Source organism: Coregonus clupeaformis, chromosome 37 (assembly GCF_020615455.1).
Source record: "Coregonus clupeaformis isolate EN_2021a chromosome 37, ASM2061545v1, whole genome shotgun sequence".
In the NCBI taxonomy this organism is placed as follows: domain Eukaryota; kingdom Metazoa; phylum Chordata; class Actinopteri; order Salmoniformes; family Salmonidae; genus Coregonus; species Coregonus clupeaformis.
Window position 1 is genome coordinate 12,470,657 of NC_059228.1, and position 22,815 is coordinate 12,493,471.

Genomic DNA, 22,815 nt, shown 5'->3' on the forward strand with positions numbered 1-22,815 from the left:
CGAAAAGTTCTGGTCCTTTGTAGCTCAATTGGTAGAGCATGGCGCTTGGACCACCCATACGTAGAAATGTATGCACACATGACTGTAAGTCGCTTTGGATAAAAGCGTCTGCTAAATGGCATATTATTATTATTGTTGACTAAATTCATGCTAATATAGTTTTTTGGAGCTGGCGCCCAACTGTCTCCCATTCACTCCTTGAAGGAGAGCTCTCCTTGTCCCAGAAAGCACCGCGCGGCCCTTGACGACGTATGAGCAACGTACACCAATGGGCGTTAATAAAATTCCAATGGAGTTTCCCAATCTCCTTAAGAGTATCTCTGGTTGAGTTTCCCGCACCAAGCTAATTATTTCACATGTCATGAGTATTCGCCAAGCCATCGTCCCAAATAGGAATATCGAAAATGGAATCAGAATAAGTGTCTACTTATGATGCACGCATAGGTATGTATCCAGCATTTGCTTTTGTAAGTTGTCTTCAATATCAGCAAGCGAGGGACAAAGCCAGTTAGCTTGCTAGCTAGCTGCTAGCTTCGAATACATTTTCCGACATCTCTCACAGCACTAAAATACAGTGACAGTTAGCCTGCCAGTATTTACACTATTCTAGGTACATACGATTTCATACTAGCAATGCAAAATTGAGAAACCCACCCCATTCATGGGGCCCATGTCTTGTCTTACAGAAGTCACAGGTCAGGAGAAAGTTAGCCCTTGATAAAGACTCTAGTCTCAGTTCCATTACACATAATTAAGAGTCACTGGACAAAGGCATCTTCAGTAGGGCCCGGGGGAAGTTTGGTAAAAATCCCTGATGCTTGGTATGAACATGAACATGAATCGCTTGCGGTACGGTTGTGGAAGCATAAGGAACTTATGTTTCATATCAGCGAGGAAAAAATATTCAAAAAACAAAAGGTTAAATTCATTCACACATTGATAGGGTTAGTGTTCCCACCCGGCCATATCTCTATGTTACAGCGCTTGTTTACGGAAGACAAGACGCGACCACCTGTGCTAATTACATTTAATTTTTTAGTCATTTAGCAGACGCTCTTATCCAGAGCGACTTACATTATCTTTTTATTTTTCATACTGGCCCCCGTGGGAATCAAACCCACAACCCTAGCGTTGCAAACGCCATGCTCTACCAACTGAGCTACATCCCTGCCAGGATCTCTAGTGGCACAGCTAGCACTGCGATGCAGTGCCTTAGACCACTGCGCCACTCGCGAGTCAAAATACATATCTAGCATGCTCTGAACGCCTCTCTAACTAGGGAAATTTAGCGGAAAGTGTAATTTTGTAGGATTGACGCACCCATAGCTGTATTCATCTGTGCAACACTGCTACAGTAAGTGTTTTTTATTTATTTGAAGGATGAAAGATGAGGGTGGCCATATATTTCGAAAGCCGTATTGTAGGCGATGATTATTTACATTTCTAAACGAAAAAAAACACAGGCCTCGAGTTAGGAGAAATGTACAGTACCTAGATAAAGTTAGCTAGCTAATTGCTTATAGTGGCACTCCAGTTTTCACCTAATTTTCCTAGTTGCTAAAATTCTAATAGTTCGCCTAATTTCAGATTATGTGACAAAACAAGCAGTGTAGAGAATCATGGTACCATCTAAACCCCTGTGAAATATATTGTATTTTTAGCTGTTCGAAGCTGGTGTACAAAACCAAAAGTAAAAGATGCAAAAACTTAAGCAAGGGAGGCATATAAATAGCGCACATAGAACAGATCTACTGCTTCTTAGACTTGCTTTCCAAGAAAATGACAGATTATAACTCACATTTCTATGTGAATTTGGTCGGGTCACCCAAAAAGTTACATATTGCAGCTTTAAAGACACCCTCCAGCGATTTTTGAACTTTTACTGTTGAAAAGCAATATCCCAAGAATAAATAGAGTGAAGTACACACACTAAAGGGTAAAACAATTATGTTCTGAGCAAAGTTGTCTTTTAGACAACTGCAAACTTCAAGTAGTAGGACATTCAAGGAGGTGGTCTGATGGGAATTTGTGATTTCATTGGTCTCCCCTTTTGGTTACTGGCCCAACGCTCTTAACCGCAAGGCTACCTGCCACTCTTTGAATGTTATACCCCTTGAAGTTTACTTTTTTACCCTTTAGTGTGTGTACTTTACTGTATTTATACTTGGGATCAGAGCATATGAGCGAGCGTGGAGCGGGAGCGGACGGATTTTGAACAGAGCGCAGAGCGGCATTTTTAAAAGGACGGAGCGTCGCCCTATGTCCCGCTCCAATTTCGCTCGCTCACACCACGAGTCTGAAGCATGCTCAAGCCTGACCCAGAATCCATCTGTTTAATTTAATTTGTGTCGTCCATTAATTTGTATTTTATAGAGCGAGAGGAGCAGCAGCAGCAACAAGAGAAAAGTTGAGGAATTCAAAAGTTTATAATAATATAATATGCCATTTAGCAGACGCTTTTATCCAAAGCGACTTACAGTCATGCGTGCATACATTTTTTTGTGTATGGGTGGTCCCATACACTGCACGCAAAGGCCCATCCATAACAAGGGAGAGAAAAAGAGAGCTGGATGTAGCATTTCTTGAAATGATTTTCATGGACTATGAACCGCTGAGTAAAGGAGAACGCGAAGGGATGCAACACTTCGCCAGCGCAGCTCAACCGGGCTACCCCCCCATGCTATAACACCGTACGGGACACGCTCATGCCACATGCTCTGGAAGAGATGGAAGCCAAACTGCAAGACCTACTGCAAAATGGTGATGGGCTCGTTCTGTCAGCAGACATTTGGACCAGTAGAAGAGGGCACAGCTTCCTTGGCATCGTGGCCAGTTTCATTGATGGGACGTTCAGGGGGCACACGGTTTTGTTGGGCTGTGAGCACATACAGGGGCACCATACCGCAGATCGTATTTACTAAAAGTATGAAAGTGTACTTAAATATTGGAACGTGCAACGACATGTGATTCGGGTCGTCACTGACAGTGCCAGCAACATGATCAAGGCGTTTAACCTTCTCCCTGGCACTGAAGAGGAGGCGGAGGGTGAAGTGACTGCGGATGCCAGCAGCAGCGCAGAACATGAAGAGGAGGATGAGGGACCACCTGCGCCCTCGCAAGTCCATGTGGAAGTGATAACCTCTAATGTAGAAACTATGGTAAATCAGTACTTTACTTTGTCAAATTTACATCTGAGATGCCCCATTCACATGCTTCAGCTGGCGATCAAAGACGCCGTTAACAAGCACGACAACATTAATAGGCTGTTAGTGAAAGTCGGGCACCTGGTGAAAAGTGTACGCAAGAGCACAGAGGAAACCGACCAATTAGGTGTCCGCCCCACAAATGCCTGCGCCATTCGATGGAGCAGCCAGCTGCGGATGATTCAGTCGTTCATCCGGTTGTTCCAAAAAGACCCGTTATGGCAAAACAAACTCAAGTCTAATGTTGCTAACATCACCCTGAATCAAGTACGGCAGCTGACGCACCTTGTCAGTGTGCTGACACCACTAGCAGACCTCACAGACAAAATGCAGAAGGAGCTGGGGAACCTGGGGATGATCCTCCCTGCTGTCACAGAAATCAAATCCCTGCTCACCGATTACACTCACGCTGCACTTCCAATGGGCATCGCTGCTTTTACAGAAACATTGGCAAACAACGTGTCAATTCGCTATGGAATATACTATACTGATTAACATCTCATTTTAGCGTCAGTGTTAGATCCCCGTTTCAAGACAGAATGGATAATCCGAGATGAGTCTGTATGCAACAAATTCGGGGAGATAAAGTAAGGCTGTGGTTTAAGCTAAAAGTGAAATACATGCAGATTTTGTTCCTTTTTTGGAGTGAGCGGGGGGCGATTTGAGTGGAGCGCGATGCAAACTGCGTTGAGCGCTGAGCGATAATGAGCGGACTGGCCTGATGTGGCTTTGAGCGGGGGGAGCGGAGGGGTGAACAGCTCCGTGAGCGAGGAGCTGAGATTCTCACCGCTCCACTCCGCTCATATGCCCTGCTTGGGATATCACTTTTCAACAGAAAAAGTTCCTAAATCACTGGAGGATGTCTTTTTAAGTTTAGTTATGTAGCTAGCTAGCTACTACTAGTAGGAACAGTTTCTACATTCTAGTGATATAATTGAAAATAATAATAATATGCCATTTAGCAGACGCTTTTATCCAAAGCGACACAGTCATGTGTGCATTCATTTTTACGTATGGGTGGTCCCGGGGATCGAACCCACTACCCTGGCGTTACAAGCGCCATGCTCTACCAATTGAGCTACAGAGGACCACATTATGAATACAGGTGGCCTAGCTAGCTAAACCTTGATGACCTCCTTGATGTCAATTATTTAACAGCTTTCTATCAGATGGCTAACGGCTGTATGTCTGTTTCATTTATAGGAGGAACAGCAGAATGGACAGCCTTTAGTTCTGTAAGGAACTGCAGAATGTGCCTTAAACACACAAGTCACCATGAGGTTACCGAAGTTGGCCATTGTTTTTGTCTTCTTGGGCTGCCTGGCGGCTTACCTGATGTTTGTTAAGCACCACTATGATGGTGTAAGGCCAGCCATCTCTAAAATACCACCTCACTTCCACCCCAGATTGGGCTTGTTGGGCAGCCCCAATAGACCAACGTCCTCAGAAGTGGTCAGCCAACGTTTCCAGTATGGCGTTATGTTTGATGCTGGGAGCACAGGGACAAGGATCCATGTCTTCAAGTTTCAACTGGAGGACAATGGTACGGTACATGTGAAAACAAATATATTACACCCCTTGCCTGGGAGAGGTAGAAAATAATGTAGAAATGTTACTTCCATACCTCTCAACTGAAAATGTATATTGGCTCTATTCCATCCATTCATGGACTTGTTTGGGTGCATAGAATAAGATGCAAATGTAGTTTACCAAAATTCATCAATTAAATGTAGCTTTCTGCATTGCTTTTAGCATTTGTAAGCCATGTGAGGCAGCAAAAAGTATTAATTACAGATTTGAATCTGTGTGATAAGGCTTTCAGGCTTAATTTGTATTATGTGCTTTGATGTTGCCAGTACAAAATGCACATAAATTCATTACTCCATTTAGGGCCTCATATTAGGCTTACGCTACCTCATATCAGGAATCCAAAAAAAAAGTTTCAGTAAAGCTTCGCCAAATGGCTTAGTTATCGCATTTATTTCAACATTAAGCTAAATCACATAAGTGCTGTTTTGGCGTTATTGTTAAATCTATGATTGTTATTCTAATGGTTACCAAGCACCTGCTATTTATGTTGATATGGCCTTAATCGTTTTGTGCAGACACGCCACATGACAGTAGAGGTCATAAGCATCACAGAAGAAATGTAGAAATTCTGACAACAAGATAGAACAAGTCACTTGTTATGGCAGTGTTATGTAGGCTACTGTATAATATCAGGCAGCTTGCCATGGATCTCTGCCTTTGCGGTAACTAACTATTAGCATTAGTTAAATCTACATTATCACCCTACAATTCACTTTATTAAATGTTAATTAAATGACAACAGTATTTGACTTTATTCAACTTTTTTGTTGTTTTTGTCATTTTTTTCCCACAGAGGCTCCTAAATTGGCTCATGAAACATTCAGAGCAATAAAACCAGGTCTATCTGCATATGCTGATGATCCAGAGAAGGTAATCAACTTAATGCATTCTGAAAGTATTCAGACCCCTCCACTTTTTCCACATTTTGTTACGTTACGGCCCTATTCTAAAATTGATTAAATAAATACAAATCCTCATCAGTCTACACACAATACCCCATAAGGACAAAGCGAAAACAGGTTTTTAGAAATTTTTGCAAAAAAAAAAACCCCCAGATACCTTTGTTTACATAAGTATTCAGACCCTTTGCTAAGAGACTCAAAATTGAGCTCAGGTGCATCCTGTTTCCATTGATCATCCTTGATGTTTCTACAACTTGATTGGAGTCCACCTGTGGTAAATTCAATTGATTGGACATGATTTGGAAAGGCACACACCTGTCTATATAAGGCCCCACAGTTGACAGTGCATGTTAGAGAAAAAACCAAGCCATGAGGTCGAAGGAATTGTCTGTAGAGCTCCAAGACAGGATTGTGTCGAGGCACAGATCTGGGGAAGGGTACCAACACATTTCTGCAGCATTGAAGGTCCCCAAGAACACAGTGGCCTCCATCATTCTTAAATGGAAGAAGTTTGGAACTACCAAGACTCTTCCTAGAGCTGGCCGCCTGGCCAAACTGGGCAATCGGGGGAGAAGGGCCTTGGTCAGGGAGGTGACCCAAGAACCCGATGGTCACTCTGACAGAGCTCCAGAGTTCCTCTGTGGAGATGGGAGAACCTTCCAGAAGGACAACCATCTCTGCAGCACTCCACTAATCAGGCCTTTATGGTAGAGTGGCCAGACGGAAGCCACTCCTCAGTAAAAGGCACATGACAGCCCGCTTGGAGTTTGCCAAAAGGCACCTAAAGGACTCTCAGACCACGAGAAACAACATTCTCTGGTCTGATGAAACCAATATTGAACTCTTTGGCCTGAATGCCAAGCGTTACTTCTGGAGGAAACCTGGCACCATCCCTACGGTGAAGCATTGTGGGGGCAGCATCATGCTGTGGGCATGTTCTTCAGCCGCAGGGACTGGGAGACTAGTCAGGATCGAGGAAAAGATGAACGGAGCAAAGTACAGAGATCCTTAATGAAAACCTACTCCACAGCGCTCAGGACCTCAGACTGTGGCGAAGGTTCACCTTCCAACAGGACAACGACCCTAAGCACACAGCCAGGACAACGTAGGAGTGGCTTCGGGACAAGTCTCTGAATGTCCTTGAGTGGCCCAGCCAGAGCCTGAACTTGAACCCAATCGAACATCTCTGGAGAGATCTGAAAATAGCTGTGCAGCGATGCTCCCCATCCAACCTGACAGAGCTTGAGAGGATCTGCAAAGAAGAATTGGAGAAACTCCCCGAATACAGGTGTGTCAAGCTTGTAGCGTCATACCCAAGAAGACTCCATGCTGTAATCACTGCCAAAGGTGCTTCAACAAAGTACTGAGTAAAGGGTCTGAGTACTTATGTAAATGTGATATTTCAGTTTTTGCTTTGTCATTATGGGGTATTGTGTGTAGATTGATGAGGGGGAAAAAAACAATTTAATCAATTTTAGAATAAGGCTGTAACGTAAAAAAAAATGTGGACAAAGTCAAGGGGTCTGAATACTTTCTGAATGCACTATATTTTGACAAAAAGATTTGTGCCACATCTACAGTTGACATAGTCCTGAAAGTAGGCAATTTCTTATTGCCCTGACAATATCTTTTGAAATCTAATCTCTTGCATTCTCTGTGGGTTGTTTCTCAGTGTAAAGAAGGGATCTTGGAGCTGTTGGAGGTGGCCCAGGGCAGCATTCCCTCCTCTGTGTGGAGCAGCACTCCTCTGGTCCTCAAGGCTACCGCAGGCCTTCGCCTTCTGCCTGGGGAGAAGGCCACACACCTACTGGACAGGGTGAGCTTTCGCCACTGTCTGTGGAGTCACTGCATAGATAGATGACCAGACCACAAACACTCTGCACCAACCACACTCTCACCCTGTGGAGTTATAATTCGTGTTAGCTGTCTTGTTACATTTCACTCTGATTTCTAACTTTACACTGTAAAAATGGGAGTTGTGGTGGAAAGAGAATGTAGGTTGGCAGCGGTCAAGGCATGAGTTGCCCACTTAGAAATGAGCTAAGCTATGTAATTGCATAGCATGTCTACATTTACCCCTAACTGTAATACTATCAGCTGAAAGCAATTTTAATGTCATGAGTTTATTGCATAAGTGACCTGTTATGCGCTTGTTTGATCGCCTGTCAGTGTTTCGGATCCTCCACTACTTTCACACATCCTCCTCTCCACCTCTTTTTATTTTATTTCGCCATTTAATAGCCTGTAACAGATTCGCATAAGGTCAACATATCCTAAACCTATAATACTGCTATTTAGTTGTTAGTTGACATGTTGCATTGATCCCTTCTACCTGTTACGTGGCAGTGTTACCTCACCCAACCCCTTTTTACAACAAAGGGAGGTGTGGCTTGAATTCAATCTATACAGTAAATTACGTAAATAGTTGACATGCATGTATTGAAAACAGTTATCTTTTAGAAAGAATTGTGTAATGTACCTGAAGTATGCATGTGGAAAACAGCTTCCAAACATGATTGTGAACTGACCTAAAGCTTTCTGTCAAGGTGAGAGAGGTGTTTGTGGAGTCTCCATTCCTGTCCAGAGGGGACAGTGTATCCATAATGGATGGCACTGATGAAGGTATGTCTGGCCCTCACCCACCTGTAGTTTCACAAAACACGTCCTTCCTGTGCAGGTATTTCTAGTGCCATGTAGGGCTGTGACGGTCATGGAATATTGGATGACTGTTATTGGTCAGCCAAATGATTGCGGTCACCGTTATAACTGTTCGAATAGCACAAAAAAAGACTGACTGACTTCATGTGCTGCTGCTGCATGGAGGGGGGCCTTGTTTAGGCAACCCAAGACTTGTTTGCTACAACACCATGTTGTTTTGCTTCTTTCAGCAAGGAGCAACAAAGTTTCATCCAAGATTCTGGTAACTAACCCAAGATATCTCACCAGCGTTGTTTCCAATGGGAGCAAATGAAGCATAAGCACGGAGGTGGGCAGAGCCAAGCACAAGCTAGCGAGATCCTATTGGCTCGTGTTAGCATATTTCCTATAGGGAACGCTTTCTCTGGGTGCGTGTGCAATAGCTCAATTCGCCCTTACACTTCTTCTAAAGAACGCTCTTTTTCAAAACTTTGGCAAAGGATCAATTCTACAAAACACAGTGCACTCTGTTTGTAAGAGATTCTAGTTTTGGGAACAGAACTGAATTGAGATTGAATGTTTCATCGGCGCGAAAAATTGTAGAACACCGGCCAAGTTTCATCTAGCTCCATCTTCTCCCACTTCCCGCCACTGGACTTCCTCTCATCACCATATTTGGTGGTGAGTGGAAGTTTTAAACCAGTGGTCACCAACTGGTCTTATCACAACCTTTCTGGGGGGGAAAACAACGATAAAGCCTTGCGTTCCTACTTTTTTCTTTGTTTCACACTGTTGGCGGTAAGTGCACTTGATTCAGCAGCCCTAGCGCTGGGAAGGCAAATTGTTCCCATTTTGAACCATTTAATGTGTCTGAATGTAGAACTCTGCCTACCCGGCAGGCCCAGAGAGCAAATCAAGTGAACCTATAGGCCTATCGCTGGCCAATCAGATAGCTCAGATCACCGTGTCTGCACAATTTCCTCAAGCCATAGACTGTAAAAAGAAGCCTCGAACGCACAGCAGAGTTGATACTGTGACATTTCAAAATTTAAAACTATGACTAGAGGGACTCAACGAATACAGCAAAGAGCTGCTGTTTTTATGAGTAAGTTCATGTTTGTTGTTATTCAGCACTCTCAACACTTTATTCAACACTTTTATAAGCCATGACAGGCATTCCACGTTTAACCCCACCCACGTGTGAAAATCGAAATATGTTTTATGTGCAAAAAACGAAAACAAACAAGCCATTTACAAGCCAAAACAAGCCGTTTTCAAGTTCCCGATTGCTCCATTTTAACTCGGGAAAACAAAAGATCAAAACGTACAGGACCGTAATCTTGACATAATGTTGTCCACAACATAGGCTAATTATCTTGACTGACGTAACAACATAGACACAAATGTCAATTCTCCAGATCAACATTAATTGGAGGACATTGGCTGTTGTTCAATCGTGTGCAGTATCACGCCAGCTCTTTATCACTTGACTGTCATTCAGAAATCCTTTCCAGAATCAACAATAATTTCCCTACATAACTAAACAGCCAGACATCAAATGTGCATCAAACAACTATTATGCATAATTATTGAAGAACCCCATTAATGACAGTATCGATTTTCTTATTTTATTTGATTCATCTTGTTAAAGTTACACTTTGTTAGAAGCATTCGATTTTCAAATCCATACATTATTTGGGATATGTGTGCCCATGAAAACTGTTTGCACACCATAACATAGGGAGATACGAAATGTTACGAGGTTACAGTGTACTTCCGAAATCTCAATAAATAAATAAATATCTGGTTCATTGTGTAATTCAATTGTTAAATGCTTAGTATATGATATAACCACAAACGGCAATATCATAAATGTAAGGAAATACATTTAGTTTTGTCACAAGATTTTTGCCAAATCTGTGAAGACTCCAAGCATGAGAAAGGGTTTAAACAGGTTTTGATTCAACTCATGAATTATATTGAATGTACAGTTGAAGTCGGAAGTTTACATACACTTAGGTTGAAGTCATTAAAACTCGTTTTTCAACCACTCCACAAATTTCTTGTTAACAAACTATAGTTTTGGCAAGTCGGTTAGGACATCTACTTTGTGCATGACATAAGTAATTTTCCCAACAATTGTTTACAGACAGAATATTGAATTTATAATTCACTATCACAATTCCAGTGGGTCAGAAGTTTACGTACATGAAGTTGACTGTGCCTTTTAAACAGCTTGGAAAATTCCAGAAAATGATGACATGGCTTTAGAAGCTTCTGATAGGCTAATTGACATCATTTGAGTCAATTGGAGGTGTACCTGTGGATGTATTTCAAGGCCTACCTTCAACCTCAGTGCCTCTTTGCTTGACATCATGGTAAAATCAAAAGAAATCAGCCAATACCTCAGAAAAAAATGTGTAGACCTCCACAAGTCTGGTTCATCCTTGGGAGCAATTTCCAAACGCCTGAAGGTACCACGTTCATCTGTACAAACAAAAGTACGCAAGTATAAACACCATGGGACCACACAGCTGTCATACCGCTCAGGAAGTAGACGCGTTCTGTCTCCTAGAGACTAACGTACTTTGGTGCGAAAAGTGCAAATCAATCCCAGAACAACAGCAAAGGACCTTGTGAAGATGCTGGAGGAAACCGGTACACAAGTATCTATATCCACAGTAAAACGAGTCCTATATCGACATAACCTGAAAGGCCGCACAGCAAGGAAGAAGCCACTGCTCCAAAACCGCCATTTAAAAAAAGCCAGACTACGGTTTGCAACTGCACATGGGGACAAAGATCGTACTTTTTGGAGAAATGTTCTGGTCTGATGAAACAAAAATAGAATGTTTGGCCATAATTACCATTGCTATGTTTGGAGGAGAAAGGGGGACACTTGCAAGCCGAAGAACACCATCCCAACCGTGAAGCACGGGTGGCAGTGTCATGCTGTGGGGGTGCTTTGCTGCAGGAGGGATTGGTGCACTTCACAAAATAGATGGCATCATGAGGAAGGAAAATTATGTTGATATATTGAAGCAACATCTCAAGACATCAGTCAGGAAGTTAAAGCTTGGTCGCAAATGGATCTTCCAAATGGACAATGACCCCAAGCATCCTTCCAAAGTTGTGGCAAAATGGCTTAAGGACAACATTGGAGTGGCCATCACAAAGCCCTGACCTCAATCCTATAGAAAATGTGTGGGCAGAACTGAAAAAGCGTGTGCGAGCAAGGAGGCCTACAAACCTGACTCAGTTACACCAGCTCTGTCAGGAGGAATGGGCCAAAATTCACCCAACTTATTGTGGGAAGCTTGTGGAAAGCTACCCAAAATGTTTGACCCAAGTTAAACAATTTAAAGGCAATGCTACCAAATACTAATTGAGTGTATGTAAACTTCTGACCCACTGGAAATATGATGAAAGAAATAAAAGCTGAACTAAATCATTCTCTGTACTATTATTCTGACATTTCACATTCTTAAAATAAAGTGGTGATCCTAACGTACCTAAGCCAGGGAATTTTTACTAGGATTAAATGTCAGGAATTGTGAAAAACTGAGTTTAAATGTATTTGGTTAAGGTGTATGTAAACTTCCGACTTCAACTGTATCTATGTTCCCCCTTTCTATACTGAACAAAAATATAAATGCAACATACAACAATTTTAAAGATTTTACTGAGTTACAGTTCATATAAGGAAATCAGTCAATTGAAATATTAATTAGGCCCTAATCTATGGATTTCACATGACTGGGAATACAGATATGCATCTGTTGGTCACAGATGCCTTAAAAAAAATAAAAATAACCAGTCCGTATCTTGTGTGACCACCATTTGCCTCATGCAGCGTGACACATCTCCTTCGCATAGAGTTAATCAGGCTGTTGATTGTGGCCTGTGGAATGTTGTACGACTCCTCTTCAATGGCTGTGCAAAGTTGCTGGATATTTGCTGTAACTGTAACACGCTGCCGTACACGTAGATGCAGAGCATCCCAAACATGCTCAATGGGTGACATGTCTGAGTATGCAGGCCATGGAAGAACTGGGACATTTTCAGTTTCCAGGAATTGTGTACAGATCCTTGCTGCATGGGGCCGTGCATTATCATGCTGAAACATGAGGTGATGGCAGCGGATGAATGGCACGACAATGGGCCTCAGGATCTCATCACCGTATCTCTGTGCATTCAAATTGTCATCGATAAAATGCAATTGTGTCCGTAGCTTATACCTTCCCATACCATAACCCAACCGCCACCATGGGGCACTCTGTTCACACGTTGACATCATTAAACCGCTCGCCCAAATGTCTGCCATCTGCCCGGTACAGTTGAAACCGGGATTCATCTGTGAAGAGCACACTTCTCCAGTGTGCCAATGGCCATCGAAGGTGAGCATTTGCCCACTGATGTCGGTTACGACGCCAAACTGCAGTCAGGTCAAGACCCTGGTGAGGATGACGAGCATGCAGATGAGCTTCCCTGAGACTGTTTCTGACAGTTTGTGCAGACATTATTTGGTTGTGCAAACCCACAGTTTCATCAGCTGGTCTCAGACGATCCCGCAGGTGAAAAAGCCTGATGTGGAGGTCCTGGGCTGGTGTAGTTACACGTGGTCTGCGGTTGTGAGGCCGGTTGGACATACTGCCAATTTCTCTAAAACAACATTGGAGGCAGCTTATGGTAGAGAAATGAACATTAAATGCTCTGGCAACAGCTCTGGTTGACATTCCTGCAGTCAGCATGCCAATTGCACACTCCCTCAAAACTTGACAAAACTGCACATTTTAGAGTGGCCTTTTCTTGTCCCCAGCACAAGGTGCACCTTTGAAATGATCATGTTGTTTAATCAGCTTCTTGATATGCCACACCTGTCAGGTGGATGGATTACCTTGGCAAAGGAGAAATGCTCACTAACAGGGATGTAAACAAATTTGTTCACAAAATCTTAGAGAACATTTCTGGGATGTTTTATTTCAGCTCATGAAACACGAGTATGCAGGCCATGGAAGAACTGGGACATTTTCAACTTCCAGAAATTATGTACAGATTGTTGCGACATCGGGCCGTGCATTATGTGCACCTGTGTAATTATCATGCTGTTTAATCAGCTTCTTGATAGGCCACACCTGTCAGGTGGATGGATTATCTTGGCAAAGGAGAAATGCTCACTAACAGGGATGTAATTTGTGCACAACATTTAAGGGAATGTTTTTTGGATCTTTTATTTCAGCTCCTGAATCATGGGACCAAAACTTTACATGTTGCGTTTATATTTTTGTTCAGTGTATATGTTAATGTATCATGTGATGGGGAAAGAAAAGTCAAATTATTATGAATTACTTTGATCACTCCAAATAGTTACTACAAGAAATGCTCACTGGTACCCTTATTTATAGAAATACCCAAATATGAAATGCATGAGCATGGTAGCAATTTAAAGGAAACAGTTTAAAGATTCTGGGTAAATTATTAGAACAAAATTGAGGACAACAATTCACCTGACCCAAGACTGAATCCAAACATTACACTGTTGATTTTATGTGCATTTTAGATTTACTGTACTTTTTACCGCATTTGTTGATAATGAAATCTGAAAATACTCTGGATACATTCAGTAACATAAGAATATTCCTGGAAAATGTGGGGTAGGTGCAACATCAGACAACAAAAGAACAAGGGTTTGAGTGAGGACACACCTCTCTGAAGTGTGCACAGCTCTTAAGTAATTTCACACCTCCTTTGGCTGCCATTCCTTCCAGTTCTCTGCTGCTAATGACTGGAACGAACTGCAAAAATCTCTGAAGCTGGAGACACTTATCTCCCTCACTAACTTTAAGCATCAGTTGTCAGAGCAGCTTACCGATCACTGCACCTGTACACAGCCCATCTGTAATTAGCCCACCCAACTACCTCATCCCCATATTGTTATTTATTTTGCTCATTTGCACCCCAGTATCTCTATTTGCACATCATCTTCTGCACATCTATCACTCCAGTGTTAATACTAAATTGTAATTATTTTACACTATGGCCTATTTATTGCCTTACCTCCATAACTTACTACATTTGCACACACTGTATATAGATTTTCTATTGTGTTATTGACTGTTTGTTTTGTTTATCCCATGTGTAACTCTGTTTTTATCGCACTGCTTTGCTTTATCTTGGCCAGGTCGCAGTTGTAAATGAGAACTTGTTCTCAACTGGCTTACCTGGTTAAATAAAGGTGAAATAAAAAGGGTCTTCAACGATAGGGTGCATTTTTTTTTTAGCTCTCCTAGTTGTGCTTTTGAGAAACTAAAGCAAGCACACTTGTAGTTTTGTTTGGAACACAACCCTGAATCCCCGCCATCACACAATTACTATTGTTTACACAATCCAAAAACATCCCATTATAAATTGAAATCTGGGTCAGGTGGGCATCATTTGAAAGCTTGTTCATTTGCGAACATGACTAGCTAAGTCATAAAATACGATCTTACAGTGTTAGGCTTTTACAGGGCAATTCAGATAAATAGATCGTAATTTTGGTATGCATAGAAAGGAGTTCCGCAGCGATTTTTCGTCACAGTAGACAAACGGGCTCATTCTGTTCAGAACAACCCAGGGTATGACGCCATGTCATCTTGTAACTATACATGATTGTTCTTTAATCTTGCATGATGGATTGGCATCAAGAGGAAATAAACCATTTTAAGGGAGCATAAATGGGTGAACAGCAGTTATCACAGGACTGGATCCTTGAGAAGGGTTTTCCGCACCACTAACTAGGTTTCCATCCAATTGGCGACAGATTTTCATTAAAAAATATATATATATATCTGCATAAAGAAAATATGCACATTTTCCTATCAGTGGTGTGTTGCCACCAAACGGACTTGTAGCGAATAAAAATGAGTGCGTGATGTAGTGCACACAATGTACTTTCTTGAACAGATTAAAAATTTCCATCGCATTTTCAATTCTACCGATTTAATTTAGTCACAAACTGTAGAGTTAAATAGCAAATGTGCCTACTCTGGTCTTGACACGTGCGCTTTAGCCAACAGCTTGCAGATACAGTGCGGGTTAATGCTTTTTGAGGTCGGTTCGATTATTAAAATAATCACAGATTTCGGTTTCTCAATTTAAACATTAAATGCACTATTCATTATGTGGGTTGAATGATGTAACAATACAGAATAAAACAATTCATAAAAGGCCCATGATGGTAGTGACTGCACATTACTACTTATCACTATTAACCATAATTTATTCACATTACTTTAATAAAATATTTCAGTTGTGTATATTACATTTATTTTATTTGATGACTTTATTATTTCATTTCAAGTCATCTCTATAGAGCTGCTGCCTATGCTGTCTGACAAAATCACTATTTTAGTAGTTCTTCAAAGTAAATATGGCATAGTTTTATGACTGCTGAATACCAACTATCAATCACTTAAATCATGTATTTTCAGTTAGAGATGCCTTGCGAAGCAACTGCTATCTGTCTCTCTCGATCACGCATTCTTCTGTCTCTTATGTAGCAAACGTAAAAGAAACACAGACCGGACAAGTAGGTGTGCAGTGGATTATGGTCATTGTAGTTTATTACCACGTTTTCTGCACTAAACTACGTAGAACCTTGGCCTGTTGGAAACTCCTTACTTCATCGCACAGTTTGGGCTTGATCTGATTTATCTCTAGAGAAACTGCACAATGTGTGCATTGAGCTCACAGAAAAAAGCAGAACGAAATAGAATTCAAATAATTGAACTGACCTCAGTCAATTAGTTGTTTTAAAAAAATAACAACATTTTCAGTTAGTCGCTCGGCACTAGTGTGGGTAGGCTAGTCTACACGATGAGGTTATTATGGATAAGAGCGAGAATATTTGTATTTGTCAAACGGCAGTCAAGCATTGACCATCATGTCACCAGAATAAGACCTTTAAATATTTATTGGAAAGGAGCATTAAGCTCATCGGGCACTTTCACCACCCTGTGAAGTTCATAATAACTTTCATCTGTAGCCTAATAAACTTCATGGTATCCTGAGTTGAGGACCACACACCATATCATCACGTGACTCCAAGTTTACTTCGATATGATGGTTGTTATATCAGTATTTGCGCATAAAGGTGTCTCCACTGCCATTTCTTGGATTATTAATTTTACAGACACAAAAAGATCCCACCATGTCGAACAAACAAATTATCTTTCGGCACCTATTAAATTGTACCAAGACTTCCTGTTTCCATCACAACTGTTGTGATTTGTATTTTATTTTTATACGGTATGACTTTACTCGCATGGAGACGTGGTTAGTGTCGCATTGGGTCTGAGAGAGCTAAAGAAGTCACTCAGTTTGACCCGACCCTGATATCCCCAATGCATTAAGAGGGACTTAGCGAATTACGGAAAAGCAAGTTAAACATGTCAATCTACGCTTTAACCTCCATGACTAATAATAGCGAAACTTTGACTTGAGTGCAGAATTAATACAATTGTAAGTAATGGCGTTGGGCCTGGACTGGAGCCCTCTTTGGCCTTTTAGAACCACACAACCACTATATCCCCTCTGTCCAGTGGGAATGCCAGATGATAGAGACTCTCTTTGGTCCATTACTGGCTTGTTTGATCAACATCCAGCTGTTTGGTGGCAGGCAGGGCCTCTGTGGCTATTAGGTTCTGATCCTTTTGGCCCGGGCATTGATGCTTTAATAAGGTTGTTATATAGAAATAATATATACTTTTGTGTTTTATGCTGAAAGGCATGTTTGATATAGGCACAAGCAATACAATCAAATATTTGTATCCAATCCTTTTAAAGTAGTTGATACAAGCAATTAGGGGACTGTAGGATAATGTTCAGTAGGATAATGTTCCATTTAATCTCTGCAAACCGATTTATTCGCCATTCATTTCTGAAGCTGAAAATGTTTGCTTCTTTCCCCAAGTCTATCAGCTTGTTACAGTGGAGGTGACCTGACCCTTGGAAAATGCCTTTTATGATTACTGAATTAACTTTGAAGTTCACGTTTTCGTGCCTAATGGACATATTCCCCTGGCGTCATTGCTGAGCTGTAATGCTAAACTCCCACTCGATCCATAAACGGATTTCACCGCCTTATCAGTTTGATTTTTGCCACTCTTGCACCGGACGCTTATCCTAACGGAGATTACTCGGCTTCTCTGATTTGAACAGACTTATTGTTAATGCAAAAACTAAGTGGTATTTGAGGGAGGCAGGATGGATGAAGTGGACAAAGTGTATGGTAGCTAAGTGACAGTGTATGGTGATCATGACTTATAGCACAGCACTCTGTTTTGAAGTTTGTTTGTAAATGTAAATCGCTTTTTAACATCCTACTGTAAAAGTCCTTAAACTAGGAAAGGGTCATTAGTGTTGTTAAAGGCACTAATGCACACAATAGAGTCATACTCACAAAGTGCAAACATTATGCTATATACATACATTGTGGCATAAAACAGTGTAATCTCATTTGACCTAAATAGTTAACCTTAAGCACTGTTCCATGATGAACTTTAAAATGTGATTTCAATGATTTCGATACAAACTATGTATATGTGTTATACATGTATTATGAAGGATTGATTTAAGGGGAATGAGGTAAATCACCATCTCTTTTTCTCCTCAAAGGGATCTCTGCTTGGATCACTGTCAACTTCCTCATAGGTGAGATGGTTTCAAACTGTTTACTGTCAGTTACTACATTTACATTACATTTACATTTACGTCATTTAGCAGACGCTCTTATCCAGAGCGATTTACAATGGCATAGGTAGCATTGGTAAGGATTGATATAGATTCAGCGCCAAGATTAGGAAATATATATATTCCAGTGGGGATGAGACCATCTCTACCAAAAGATGGTCAATATCTGAGTCAAAGGGTCTGGCCTTAGTGTGGTGTGGTGAGGGAGATGGGTCAGTGTTTGTTTGGCGTGACGGTGGATTGAACTAAAGACATCCTGTACTGACCCTACCACCCTCACCCTCAGAGGCCCTGGCCCCAAACTCAATGTTCAGAACAGGCTTAATTCTGGTACATAAACGGAACACCAGCGATATAGATTAATATTCTGGACAAGACATTTTGATTACCTGTAATTGGATTAGCCTAGCGCTGCATCCCCAGTTCCTCTTTGGTGACCCCACCCTCTCTCTTTCCCTCTCTCTCTCTCTCTCTCTCTCTCTCTCTCTGCAGGGGGTCTCCACGGCTCTGACACACCCACTGTGGGGATGCTGGATTTGGGAGGGGGGTCCACCCAGATCACCTTCTCCCCTCAGGATGAGGTACAATAAGGCATCTCTGTTTGATAGCGGACGCTCAAGCCCACAGTCTGTCTCTCTCACACACACACATAATGAAGCCAGATCTCTTCTCTAAAGCAACACAAACTACCGGGATGGCCTCTCATTTTAGGGTTTAATCCGCAAATGCCACGCTAATCCTAAAGGGCTGGTAAATAAACGTTGTTGGACATTCGGTTGGATGGGAGGGGGGTTTCTTGTTCCTTAACTAGGTCAGGTCTTGTACACAAGGGATTGAGGACCAATTTACCATGTCATTACACTGCTTTTCAAAGAGTTTAAACTCTCCCGGCAAGCCGTTCACGCTTTAGGGATGAAATTGGTTTGCAGATTGCGGCAGTTTTTTTCTCTTCTTATTGAGTAGATCCTTTTTGTTGGTTTGATGTCAAACAGCACAGTGTGATATCTGTTGTATAAGCTCTAACTGGTCAACCAGGAATTGCAACGGTTAATATAAGAAAACATGTTTGATTCTGACATTTAAATCTATAAATAATGTTTTGCTTGCAAATCTATACAGCCACACAATGATCATTTATGTTTTGCATCTTTTGTTCTCTCCAGAAGACCATCCAGACCTCACCCATCGATTACATGACATCATTTCAGATGTTCAACAGCACCCACACACTCTACTCACACAGGTACTACCATGCACTATGTTTAGACAGATAGTTGTGCTCTGTGGAAAGCCCTCTTCCCACTGGGCACACACTGGTCATGAAATTACGTTGAACCAATGTGGAATAGATGTTGAATTGACGTCTGTGCCCAGTGGGTTCCGTCTTCATGTCAAACCTACCGTGTGGGGCATCCAACTGCAAACGGGTCACTCCAGCTGCAAAATTGTCTATTTTGTCCTCTACCATGATTTAATTGGGGGAACTTATTGCGATTTAAAACGAAAAAATATGTTTTAAGTGAGAAGTAGGCATTGGTCTGAAGCAGAAGAATTAAGGAAATTCACATGAGCACCACAATGCTTACTTCACCCATGCTCTACCAAGGTTTTCCAGCACACAGCTTTGATCTACTACAGTAGCTATGTTGATCTATTGTACTTCAAACAATGTGTAGGCAGGGTGTGTAGGATTCAAACCTTTCTTAAACAGCCGAAGTCAAATCAAAATTAAAGTTTATTGGTCACATACACAGTTTAGCAGATATAGCGGGTGCAGCGAAATGCTTATGCTTCTAGCTTCTAAAGACGCAGTAAAATGTCAGTCAAGTACACAAATAATTTAAAATAAATACAAAAAATCAAATGTGGGAACCAATCTAATTAACAAACAAAATAGCACTGTAACACTAATTAAAATGTGATCTATACGTATGTACACCGGAAGAATTTACAGAAGATATACTAAGAATGGTATGTACAGCAGTACATATATTAGTGAGCTATGTCAATAATCCAGCATTATAAATATGCAGGGTGTATAAACAGTGGACTTAAAATGCAATGTACAGTAGTAGAAGTATTAGAATGAGCTTTGTCGAGAATACAATATTTAAATACACAGTGTGAAATGAGAAGTGTCTAGTGGTTTAATGTCTCTAACATGGGACAGCAGTGTTGTGTGTGTGTGTACAGTATATGTGATAACTTGTGTGTATGCATATTCAGACTCTTAGAGGAGGTGCTCCCACAATAATGTGATTTGTACTGCATACAATGTAAAGTAATGGATTCTTCACACAACACACTAAGACATTATCCCATTCCATTATCTTTTCATGCTTTTTTTGTATTATATGAAGGCAAGCTTTGCTTTTATACTTACTTACAAGACCATCGGGCTTGATTGAGTGAGCTGTCCTGCCTGTATTTCCTTAAACCTTTATTTTAGCAATACATGCCATTGAGAAAAATATATTTCATAACATATTTTTTGGATCAGTAGGTGCCCAACATAACACCAGGTGGTGGTGTGTTGGACACAGTCACTCATATAGGTATAGAGTTCTATAGAGCCTGTCTGCATTCCTGATTTCTGTATCCGTTAGCTGTGTAATATTGACATAAGCTCAGAACCACTTGTTTTGCAAACATGGTCCTGTTTTATCAATTACTGTGCTGATCAATGGCCAGTTTATTACCTCTGTCAAATGAATATGTAGCTTAAAGTTGTTTATTTGTATTTCTTATTGCAATAAAGATGGTGACGCTACAATAATACACATTTACAATAGGTTTATATCTAAAAATACATACAGCCTAATGAGATATATAATATTTATTAATTACTACATGACCAAAAGTATGTGGACACCTACTCATTGAACATCTCATTCCAAAATCATGGGCATTAATATGGAGTTGGTCCGCCCTTTGCTGTTATAACAGCCTCCACTCTTCTGGGAAGGCTTTCCACTAGATGTTGGAACATTGCTGTGGGGACTTGCTTCCATTCAGCCACGAGCATTAGTGAGGTCGGGCATTGATGTTGGGCAATTAGGCCTGGCTCGCAGTTGGATTTCCAATTCATTCCAAAGGTGTTCGATGGGGTTGAGGTCAGGGCTCTGTGCAGGCCAGTCAAGTTCTTCCACACCGATCTCGACAAACCATTTCTGTATGGACCTCGCTTTGTGCATGGGGGCATTGTCATGCTGAAACAGGAAAGGGCCTTCCCCAAACTGTTGCCACAAAGTTGGAAGAACAGAATAGTCTAGAATGTCATTGTATGCTGTAGGGTTAAGATTTCCCTTCACTGGAACTAAGGGGTCTAGCCCGAACCATGAAAAAAAGCCCCAGACCATTATTCCTCCTCCACCAAACTTTACAGTTTGCACTATGCATTCGGGCAGGTAGCGTTCTCCTGGCATCTGCCAAACCCAGATTCGTCCGTCGGACTGCCAGATGGTGAAGCGTGATTAATCACTCCCAGAGAATGCTTTTCCATTGCTCCAGAGTCCAATGGCGGCGAGCTTTACACCACTCCAGCCGACGCTTGGCATTGCGCATGGTGATCTTAGGCTTGTGTGTGGCTGCTCGGCCATGGAAACCCATTTCATGAAGCTCCCGACGAACAGTTATTGTGCTGGAACTCGGTAGTGAGTGTTGCAACCGAGGACAGATTATTTTTACGCGCTTCAGCATTCGGCGGTCCCGTTCTGTGAGCTTGTGTGGCCTACCTCTTCGCGGCTGAGCCGTTGTTGCTCCTAGATATTTCCACTTCATAATAACAGCACTTACAGTTGACCGGGGCAGCTCTAGCAGGGCAGACATTTTACGAACTGACTTACATTTTAGTAATTTAGCAGACGCTCTTATCCAGAGCGACTTACAGGAGCAATTAGGGTTAAGTGCCTTGCTCAAGGGCACATCAACAGATTTTTCACCTAGTCGACTCAGGGATTAGAACCAGCGACCTTTCGGTTACTGGCACAACGCTCTTAACCACTAAGCTACCTGCCGCCCGACTTGTTGGAAAGGTGCCACGTTGAAAGTCACTGAGCTCTTCAGTAAGGCCATTCTACTGCCAACGTTTGTCTATGGAGATTGCATGGCTGTGAGCTCGATTTCATACACCTGTCAGCAACAGGTGTGGCTAAAATAGCCAAATCCACTAATTTGAAGGGGTGTCCACATACTTTTGTGTGTGTGTGTGTATGTATGTATGTATATATATATATATATAGTGTAGATAGATCGATAAGCAGGTGCTTCCACACAGGTGTGGTTCTTGAGTTATCGACTTACCTAGAGTCAGATGAACTCGTGGATACCATTTTTATGTCTCTGCGTTCAGTTTGAAGGAAGTTGCTAACTAGCGTTAGCGTAATTGCTAACTAGCGTTAGCGCAATGACTGGTTGTCTATGGTAACTGCTAGCATGCTAGCTTGCCAAACTACCTCCTTCATACTGGATGCAGAGACATAAAAAATAGTATTGATGAGTTCATCTGACTCTGGGGAAATAGGTAAAGGGCTTCATTGCCTAAATCCTGAAATATCCCTTTAATTAACTCATGAACCACACCTGTGTGGTATCCTTTTAAGCAATTAACATCCCATCATGCTTAGGGTCATGTATAAAAATGCTGGGCAGGCCATTATTTTGGCTACCATGGCTATGGCCCCATAGGACGACAATGCCCCCATCCACATGGCATGAGTGGTCACTGGATGGTTTGATGAGCATGAAAACGA

General features: G+C 41.7%; 1 protein-coding gene across 2 annotated transcripts in view; it reads left to right on the plus strand.

The window, feature by feature from the left end:
• The first annotated feature begins 253 nt into the window (after positions 1 to 253).
• Positions 254 to 22,815, plus strand: part of LOC121553746 (ectonucleoside triphosphate diphosphohydrolase 6) — a 29,652-nt gene continuing 7,090 nt past the window's right edge. The window contains exons 1-8 of one of the 2 annotated variants that reach the window (XM_041867105.2): positions 254 to 444; positions 4,407 to 4,746; positions 5,587 to 5,663; positions 7,368 to 7,511; positions 8,242 to 8,317; positions 17,990 to 18,025; positions 18,557 to 18,645; positions 19,228 to 19,307. In XM_041867105.2, coding sequence (XP_041723039.1) covers positions 4,479 to 4,746; positions 5,587 to 5,663; positions 7,368 to 7,511; positions 8,242 to 8,317; positions 17,990 to 18,025; positions 18,557 to 18,645; positions 19,228 to 19,307 — 770 coding nt within the window. In that variant the 5' untranslated portion in view covers positions 254 to 444; positions 4,407 to 4,478. The remainder of the gene's footprint in view (positions 445 to 4,406; positions 4,747 to 5,586; positions 5,664 to 7,367; positions 7,512 to 8,241; positions 8,318 to 17,989; positions 18,026 to 18,556; positions 18,646 to 19,227; positions 19,308 to 22,815) is intronic. The other variant, XM_041867107.2, reaches the window with a different exon arrangement.